Below are 10476 nucleotides of genomic sequence, written 5' to 3' on the forward strand. Positions count from 1 at the left end.
ATCTTGAGAAAAACATTATGACCAGAAAGCCCTAATGTATATAAACATATCAAAATGCTTACATTTATGTTCATTGTTTTGACCATGAAAAATATGAGATAGTGACTTTTCATTTATACGTTAAAATAGTTCCTAGCACATGGCAAGCTCTCAAGTTTTAAGTATTATCATCACTGGCTGCCCATGAGTCAGGGGACACACTGGTTCAATAAACTGGCCAAAATGGCAAAGCACATGGTTTAGGAAGAACTTAAGAGGGAGCTGTGGGCAAGGCCTGTATAGCACATTGACAGAAAAGAGACCTTGGTCAGCAAGGCACCAAGAAACACAGTGATGAGTAAGATTATAGCAATGTGTCCAGCACAATACCAGGAAGGAGGTATCCTCACCAGAGGACTGAAGTTTCACCAAAACAAAGGAATCTTCTGATGACAAGTTTGCTTTCACATAGATTTCCCTAGAAGGATGGAATGTGCCAACTAGTTAACTTGAGCATTCAGCTCTCCTCAGTTATACATCTCAATGTAAATTATTGACACTCGGCTATCATTTCAATCCTCTCAGAGTTGGTCAGTCTAATTTCCCCAGAGCTGTCACCTTGGGGTATGTATTAGTTTGCTAGGGCTGCCATAACATAATATCACTGACTGGGTGGCTTAACCAACAGAAACTTATTTTCTCACAGTTCTGGAGATTAGAAGCGCAGGATCAAGGTGTCAGCAGATTTGGTTTCTTCTGAGGTCTCTTTCCTTGACTTTCTGCTGTGTCCTCACATGGTCTTTCCTCTGTGTGCATACATATCTGGTGTCCAAATTTCTCTTCTTTGTAAGGACATCAGATTAGATTAGGGCCCAATCTAACAGCCTCATTTTAACTTAATCACCTCTTTCAAGGCACTATCTGCAAATATAGTCACATTCTAAGGTACCAAGGGTGATGGCTTCAATGTATGAATTTGGGGGAGACACAATTCAGCCTATAACAGAACACATAAAATTCAAGTTTCTGGGCCTATGAAGTAAAGGGAAAGACTCTGGGCCACAGCAACCAAAGCAGGAAACTGCCTCAGTTAATACTACCTGATATACAAGCCACAATTCCTGTAGTTCATCCATGAAGACAATAAAAGGAACACGTATTTTCTCTAACCCCATTCTAAGCTTTCATGTTCTTTTAAAAGTATTTTAGATTTCCTTATCTTTAGCAATTAAAATAGTTTACATTCCAATTTCACAAGAGACTACATAAATTCTAATTAGTCTATTTATTCATCCTACATCCATTTTCCTTATAATTTCACTTTAGTTCAGTTTTAGTGTGCAGGACTTATTGGATCCAAAAACAAAATATTAAAAATAATAGCCAGTGTCCCTTTTTTTTAATAATTATCAATGAGGTGTACATGGTTCAGTCAGTGCTATTTGAGTTCTGAGTAACAATATCTTAGAATAACTTTTACATGAAGGGTGCAATGAAAAATACCTGGTGACCGGCAGACCAAAACAAACAGTGAGGACAGAGACAGAGTGAGGAGTGTACCAATAATGCTTGTTAGTAATAAATTGGATTAGTGATGATAGAATTCTTTACCTTTTTTTTTTTAATGGGACATAGCAGGAAGGGGGTGGACTGACCGGGAAATACTGGGACAGGAAAGGCCCTTAAATTGACCCTAAGACACAGGCTGATCAATAAACATAATAGCGTCAGCAGTAGCAGCAGCTACTGCATCATACTTCACATATTCTAACAATGCCCCTAAACTAAACCTTTTGACCAGAAGTCTAATGGCAAACTGCCAATAACAAAATATATTTTACAGTACTTTAGTCATAGATGAGCATGTGCTTATGTGAATCAATATCGGTATTATGAAACAGTTATATATAATAGTTTTGCAAGTAAATGTGCTAAATCATAGTTTTTAAATTAAAAACTTTCTATTTAGGATTTCAGCACTTACACTCTACATTTTTATTAAAGTATAACATTTATGTACATTTTTAAATTAAGTATAACTTAGCTGTCTTAAATTTCTAAATATATCCTCAATAGAGGCTGAACCGTAGTTTAGGAGAACAGAAACATTTGTTTGACCCTCCATATCTATTAATGTAAATTGGCTCAAATCCTCCTTAGAAATAGGTTATAAATAATAAAAGAACTTATGCACAAGTAATTCAAGACATTACAAATGACACTCAAACACATCTTTTTATTATATACTAAATTTAAAAATACAAATCTTATTAAAAATGCTTATGAAACATTGTATACATAAGAACTGCCAAATACTATTAGATTATGACATTATATACATTTGCTAACCGTGAATTAGAAACAGAACAAAGTACATAAATTTGCTGATAATGAATTTCAGAAGTCAAATTTTTTAACATTTGGCAACTGTGAAGTAGTGATCTGCACAGGAAGATGTCTGCAGAGGTAAAATAGTAAGAAACGGAATGATGCACATATTCCTGCCCTAAGTGTTATTCGTAAGTAGATCTCTTCTTCGTCCTCTTGAGTCTCATTCTAACAGAAGTTAAAGTGCACAAGACCACCAGGAGTACTTGATTTGGTTGTACCCTAATATATACTACAGCCACTGTGCTGCCATATTGAGGGTTTCGATTCTTTGTACTATTCCTGAGGTTTTAGAATTTAATTTTGAATGTGGCTGAGGAAAAGAGGCCAGTATTTTCTAAATTGCACTGAGTGGCTTTAAAGTGTAGAAACACCAAAGATAAAATTATTCATTTGAGAACAGATTCAAGGAAATTATCCCTGTCTATTTTGTCTTAGCAATAAAATTAGGATAAGAACCTAGTTTTACCTCTGGAAAATGCTTACTAAAAATCTGTTTCAAAAGATCAGACATATACAGCAAGCACCACAATACTGTCAGTTACTGTTCACCACTTATATATACTGTATCATAAATACCAGGCATAAATACCTGCCCTCTAAAGATTCACAAGAAATACAGGTAGAAGCATGTTATTACTTGACACTAATTTTACTAATTAACATTAAGTATAATTTGTAAAAATAGGTCACCACCATACAATCAAGGAAGAGGAGAAAGAAAGCTGCTAGTCTACAAAAGTGCTCCTTTTAGCTTTCAAACCCAATAGCATAATTTTGGGTAAAACAAGATTGTAAAGTAAGGCCATCAGTTCTAAATAAGCTGATGATGCCATATATACATACTCACATATATGTTTAAATTTCAATTCTGATTAAACACTAATGTACTAGTACAAACCATTTATAGGAAACATTTTATGAGGCTTATTTACAAACACCTGATGAATGACACAGATATGGAAAAATAAAATGCAGATAAAAGTAGCCATTTAGCAACATAGTTCACTAAACAGAGATCTGCATTAAAACCAAGAAAAAAGTTTAGTAAGAAACCCCTACCATACACCTATTGGTCAACGGACCTAAAAGGCAAACAAATGTAACGATCATGATTACACTTTTTTACTGTCTCTTTTAATAACATATCAGTATGAAGTCTACTTAGAGTACTACCTACAAATACAGTCTCTCATGATTCAATGAGAATATTAAGTTATTGAATACATTTTTTACTCCCATGGCACGTCACACTTCGTAACACTAATAAGGTAGATTTAGATAACACTTAAATGATGATTACGAATGTTTAATTGAATATTTTCCTTTCTGTAGCTGTGAAATGTAAAGCTTAGATTTGCTTCCATCAGGCCTCTTAAACCAAACTTCATCATGGTTAATTGTTGTAATTATGGCACTAAAAAGAATTTAAAAAAAAAAGAAGAAGAAAAAGGAATGAATGAATTACAATATGACTCCTCTACTCATTTCAGAGTACTAGCTATAAAACCAAAATAGCTGGACTATGAGAGTAGATTCAGCTATGTAATTCCCTTTTAACAGAATGCTATCAGCTGGGTATGTTGGTCAAAAATATCATTCAGCAACACTTAATAATTGTCTTTCTTTTGTTATTAGAATTGGTAAAATTTACTATTAGAACTACTAAATGCACAACATTCCTACTCCATCCCCAACCCACATCCCCAAAAAACACAGAGTGGAGCTAAAACCACTACTTATATGGTATTATATCTCCAATTCATATCAGTCTCGGCTGTAGAAAATCTTTCAAATACCAATCCCTAACTCCCAGTGTCAAGCATCTATGGTATTTGTACAGATATTTTTGGACACTATTAATCTTCATGTAGAAATCTCTTTAAAAACAGATTTGTATCTAGACCTCTTCTATGCTATTTCATCTTTTTGACATTTATGCTAACTAGTAGTAAAATGCTTCAAAAGCAGTACAATAAAGCCAAGAATTCAAGGGTATGATATATAATTTAGGAATTAGTTCAGTGAGCTTCTATGAGAAGTTACTATATGCAATGCTCCTGGTATCCTAAAAATTTGAAGATGGAATTACAATCCAATTAAAACCACTGTATTTGGAAAATGAGTATTCATTCTATACTAAACGCAAACACTTTACTTACCACTGATACCCAGAAAGATATTTTCTTAATGTAGAAAGTTACTACTCTTGAGAATTATATCCTAAACTATTGAAGGAATTAAGCAGTGATTAACATTAATATTTTTCAAAGGCCACAATGAGATAACACTTAGGCTATATAAATATATAAATTTTAAAATTATTTTAATTATATAAACTTTAAGCCTAGACAGATTAAGTTTTTTAAAAGGAAATTTTCAGTTTTCAAGTTGTACTTTAATTACTGTGACTCTTAAAAGTTTTCATTAATTTTCCATTCCTTTCCTACTCTAATTAATCCAAATTCTTTTTATCCAAAATACTGTCACATACCAAAAAAGTGAAGGATTAACAGGTCTATACATCATGGAGGCACACTGTCAAATTCATAACACTGTGGTTTAAAGATCATAATATTAGTATCATAAAAGTCATTTTCTATAAGAATTAACAAACAGGATCTCTTCCCCGGCTAAGTAGTTCCAAAATTTCCACTAATGTTAATATTTGTGCTCATGATTAACATGTACCTCTGGTATATAAATTTTAACACTGATACACACACACACACACACACACACACACACACACACACACACACACATATGATAATCAAATCACATGTCAAGAGAAAAGGATCCACAAGCAACTAGTGATGCATTATGAACACACGATGGAGGCACCAAATATTTATCAACAATGTTGTCGACTCCAATATTGAGAAACACTAAAATGATAAAGACTTTTTACCTTGTAGGACATTCATCCTTTTTGTCAATACATATTGTTTGTCCACGTATATACCATTCACCATCATAATATAATCTTCCCTCTTCAGATCTAGCACTGTGCAGATGTTTTTCCAGTTTCACAGGTGCTAAAGGGATCAGTTCAAAAACCGTTATATTACTAAGACATTGTCAGAACAAAAGTACAGAATATTAAGAACACCAATCTATGCATATGTGTGAAAAAAAAAACACTAAAAATATTTCTTAAATAACAAACCTAAATCTAATAGAAGAGAATTTACTCTTTAAATATAATTCACTAAATTGTTACTATAACTACTAAACAGAGCTAAATAATATATACTAAATCATCAATTAAATAGACAAGTGCCAGAAGGGGAAGCAGGAAATCAATTACTAGTGCCAATTTTAAGTAGGATTTAAAATATCAATTGCCATGTTTCCATTGAAAATATTTTTCATATTTTCCTCCCTTTCTGACACTTCCAAAGAAGCAGAGTTTAATATATATTCCAAGAGTTCCCCAGGCCTTTGATTCTAAACAGGAAATGTCCTAAGTAGAACTTCCCTTTTTAAATCCTAGAAATGGTTTGGCATTAATCAGATAAATTAATGCAGAGAAAAAAATGTTCTTTATGAAAGCACATTGCCAAAAGTATACCAAGAAGTAAGCCCCTCTTCATCGTTCAAATGTCACCACCTAAGAAAAGTCTTCTCCAACCACCTTACCCACTCCTCGGTTAATCTTCATCACAACTTCATATTTCCTTCACAGCAATTATTACAATTTGTCATTATCTGGTTAATTATTTATTTTCATATATATTATTCTGCCTCCCCAAGCAAGTTCCAAGAGGTCCATCTCTTGCATCGTGGTATTCCTAGAGCCTCAAATAGTATCTGGTATGTAGAAGGTGCTCAATAAGCTTTCATTCATTCATTCATCAAATGTTTTCTGAGCACTGTGACTAAAAGAAATATGGTTCTGACCTTTGTGGATCTTAAAGTCCTGTCAGGAGACAGATAAACATGTAACCAATAAATTAAAAATTACAAATTGTGGTAAGTGCCATGAAGAAAACAAGTAGGACACAATGCTAAAGATAACAGGAGTGGGAGAGGAGACCCATTCAATAGTATAGTGAGATTCTCAAAAGAATCCATAACTCAAAATGTTAACTTCAAGATTTAGGTAGTTACCCTTCTAGTTAATTCCTAAGGGAAGTAGTTTAGTACAAATATTGCTACAATTTCAGGGCATGATATAAAGTTTAAAGAAATCCTTAGGTTAAATATAAAATATGATTTACTCTCTTACAGATTATTTTATCTGTAGACTGTGACTCTTCTAAGTATTTAAAACATGTTTTTTTAAAAAATCTAGCTTCATTGCTCTTAGGAGGCTTGGGAAATTTCAGGCACAGCGAAAGAAGGCAGACACAGAGTTACCCAGACAACACTGTCCACTACTACTCTGGAAGTGATTTTAGACTTCCAAAAAAAGTCAAGAAAATAAAATTTGAAATGAATTTTACTAAGGTACACCAGAATGAGTAATTCTTAGTGGTGTATAAATTTTTTTATGGACTCCACTGCCAGCGCTCTAATCTTTCTCAGAGAAAATGCTAGCACAGGAGAAATTTTGTTCACAATTCCAGAGGAGTCACAGGCTCCCTGAAGGCAATCCGCAGCCTCCAAATATCTCCCCTAGAGAATTACTGGATCCATAAGAAACCCAATAAATATTTTTAAATTACTCATCCATTATTAGCAATAGTAATGTAGCTGAAACACTGAAAGAAACACATTTCATTCAGAAATCTTCAAACTTTTACAAGGGCAAACACTCTAGAATTCCTTGTAATTCCAGGTATAGAGTTCACTGATTGAATGAAACCACTGATGGGGGACCTCTTTAGTGGTTTCAACCCTGATTCAACAACCCTGATTCGACAAGTTTCTATAAAGAAAATTTAACTCAGACTAAATGACTTACGTTCTGTTTTCACTCTATGTGGACCCAGGGTAGCCATCGCCTTAATCAAAAAAAAAAAAGAAGACATTGTCTGAGTTTACAGACAAAGTGTATTTTAACATCTATTTAATGTATATAGTGACTACTGATAAACTCAGTGACAAACACAGTAAAATAAAATCTTTAGCTGTTCTAGTAAGTTGTTAATGTCTAAGACCATAAGGAATATATATATATAAATAACAATTTCTCCAGGAGGTGTTATCAATACCTGAAATAATTCTCAACTAAAAAGTTTCTAAAAATGAAAATATTATTAAGGAAAACAAGAGTCTCCACTTTCAAATAAGCATAGAAAACCCTAGAATTCTTGAATCTTTAATGAAGAATGCAAGAAAAATAATAAAGGTTCAAATTTTCACTTTCGTTTATCCAAGAATATTTATTGAGTGCCTTCTGTGAGCTAGAACCAGGTTAAGAGCTAGGCACAAATTGGTTATTTATTATTTGGGGGCAACCTAAATAAATGCTTTTCTGTACTTTTGCACAAATTATTAACTATATTATTATAAGAAAAAACGGTCAAACTGCTGACATGTCTCTCTTAAAATACTCCTGTAATCCAGTTTTCTGTATTAGTATTAATTGCCCTAGAGACTGTTGCAAAGTAAAGCATATTTACGATAATCATATTTTGATGTATTAGTGAAAAACCATGAATCTTTAAAAGTAGACTATAAAAATATACTTGTATTCCACTCCTTTTTAACCATACCTTCCTAATTGTTGTCCAGTCTTCAAGAATATCAAGATCTTGTAGCATATAAACTATATATGGGCGTTGAAAAGTCAAGGTCAATTTACCTGAAGAATTTCACACTTTAAATTATACTTCCAAAGTTCTGTTTTTCAGAGAATGGAACAATGATTTCTGGACATAATCCCTTGGCACGCTGAATTTCTGACTTCAAATTATTCTTCAAAAACCTTAAAAACTTCTTGTGTTAAAAAGTACACAAGAATTAAGCAATCATTCTATATACTAAATAGATGTTTCATATCAAAGCCCTTGGGAACTATAAAGCCATATTAATTTTTGAAGTTGAGATTGTAACTAAATTTTTACTCTTCCCCTAACCCTCTTAAGCTGAACTGCCTTTAATCCTTAATCTATCTGCCTTTAATCAGTTTCATAAATCATCTCTTGCTTATTACAGGATCTTGCAAATAAAGATAAAGTATACTAATAAAAGTTAGAAAGGTATGCACAGTGCAAAAATGTACATCAAGGCAAAAAAAAAAAAAAAAAAAAAAAAAAAACCCTAAATTTGAAAAAGGATATCTGAAACAACAACTGGCTTCTTTTTGTCAGGACTGAAAGGATCCTTCCTCTTTTTTCTTGACTGAAGCTCATCATTCCACAGCTCTGGCAAGTAAATAAAAATTAAGCATTAGCTGATTTCTGGAGATCAAAAGAGGAAAAAAACACTATAATTTCAGGTAGCAAAATTTCATTGGTGGCTATGTATATATATATATGACTATATATAATTTTATGAGCAGCTATGTATTTATGAATTTTTCTCTGCCTTTATTAAAGTAAAAATCAATTTGGCACTTAATAAATATACATCAAATACACATTAACTTTGTTAAATACATATTACATGAATTGTCTCAACTAATCCTCAAACTACCTCTGAGGTAGGTATTCTCATTGCTTCAATTTTACAGACGAGGAGACCAAGTTAGAAACACTAAAGTGACTATCACCCATGGTTACCAAACTAGTAGGTAACGAAGTAGTGGCATTAGAGCTCAGCTTGTCGGACTCTACTATGCCTACTCTGTACAAGAGAAAAAGAATTTATAACAAAGAAAACAATACATATGCAAGAACTGTAGGATAATCCAGTAAATATTCCACCCAGTGGAGGAAACCTGAAAAAGCCAATTTCACATTATTATTATTAACAAGTTTTTCCTTTTTCTGAGACACAAATCTGTCTCCTAGTAACTTCTATTCATTTGTCCTAGTCAAAGAGAAAAGAGTTTTATTCCTTCTTCCACATGACAATTTTTCAAGACTTGGAAGAATATAGGATAGCTGTCTTCAAAGACAATTCCTATTGTCTTCCACTACTATTCTCATGTTGTAATAATATTCTTACTATTTTTATATTATTCTTATTTTTATTGCTCCCGTCACACTTCTATTTTGTCTTTTTTCATGTGCTCCATTTTCTTCTTTCTGAAGTCTGAGTTCAGATCAAAGCTACAATCACAATCTTATCAAATTCTTTAGAAGTCTCCAGTTTCCCTCTCACTAGAACACTTCATTACATCATATTTATATTAGGAGTCTAAGATATTACAAGACACTACAGTAAACCAAAGGTTCATTATCACTTGAATCAAACATCACAATCGCATCATTCCCATTACCTGAGGTGATGTCAATGCTGTGCCTGTCTTCTTCAAGCCTTCTTATCTTCTCTTCCAGTTCACTCTGGACTGTATCATATAACAACAGTTTTTCACTCTGAAAAAAAAAATAGATTACACATAAGTAGAAAGAAAAAAAACTGAGAGTACTAAATAACTTACTCTTAAAGTATTTTAATATACGATGTTTTTGTTTTTTAACTTCAACCTAAAAATTATAAAGATGAAAGGTCATATTTATGAAAGAAATAAAACTGGAACATGTAGAATATAAATATAGGTTTAACTATACGCAATTAAACTGTTTAAGAACATCCAAATTTATATGTGATAAAGAGGTAAATATTTACTTTATAAAAAATTCGTACTAAGCTCCCATGGTCCCTTTTAAATAAATATGACCACTTGTCACCATAATGGAGAACTTGTCCAATAAAGTATGCCATTATAAAATGTATCATATTTTCTCACTGGAACAATAATTGGACCTTTATTCCTCACTCATATCTCAGCATCATATTAAAGTAGCCTTAATATATCACAAAGAAAAAGATTATAATCATTTTAAAAAATCGATTATAGCCAAAATGACAAAATTATAGACTAATTATATCCAAATCTCTCAACAAAACTATAGGAAGATTGAGTGACTTGCTAAAAGAGACAAGGGTATTTACTGGCAAATCAGACCAGAACCCAAGTCTACTACTAGTTCTGGTCCACTGTTCTTTTATATAACACTGCACCCCTTATTTAAAAAGCCATAAAATATACAT

The 10476-nt window shown here is 32.6% G+C and overlaps 1 protein-coding gene across 3 annotated transcripts in view; it reads right to left on the reverse strand.

Annotated features, from left to right (window-relative positions):
• Positions 1-2195: 2195 nt before the first annotated feature.
• Positions 2196-10476, reverse strand: part of BRMS1L (breast cancer metastasis-suppressor 1 like) — a 31577-nt gene continuing 23296 nt past the window's right edge. For 2 of the 3 annotated variants that reach the window (XM_023522330.1, XM_011376584.2), the window contains 6 exons: positions 9701-9797; positions 8598-8681; positions 8031-8095; positions 7277-7316; positions 5279-5405; positions 2196-3784 (listed from right to left, as the gene is read on the reverse strand). In XM_023522330.1, coding sequence (XP_023378098.1) covers positions 3667-3784; positions 5279-5405; positions 7277-7316; positions 8031-8095; positions 8598-8681; positions 9701-9797 — 531 coding nt within the window. In that variant the 3' untranslated portion in view covers positions 2196-3666. Of the gene's footprint in view, positions 3785-4861; positions 4923-5278; positions 5406-7276; positions 7317-8030; positions 8096-8597; positions 8682-9700; positions 9798-10476 lie in introns of all 3 variants that reach the window. The other variant, XM_023522324.1, reaches the window with a different exon arrangement.

Source organism: Pteropus vampyrus, unplaced genomic scaffold (assembly GCF_000151845.1).
Source record: "Pteropus vampyrus isolate Shadow unplaced genomic scaffold, Pvam_2.0 Scaffold10, whole genome shotgun sequence".
NCBI lineage: Eukaryota > Metazoa > Chordata > Mammalia > Chiroptera > Pteropodidae > Pteropus > Pteropus vampyrus.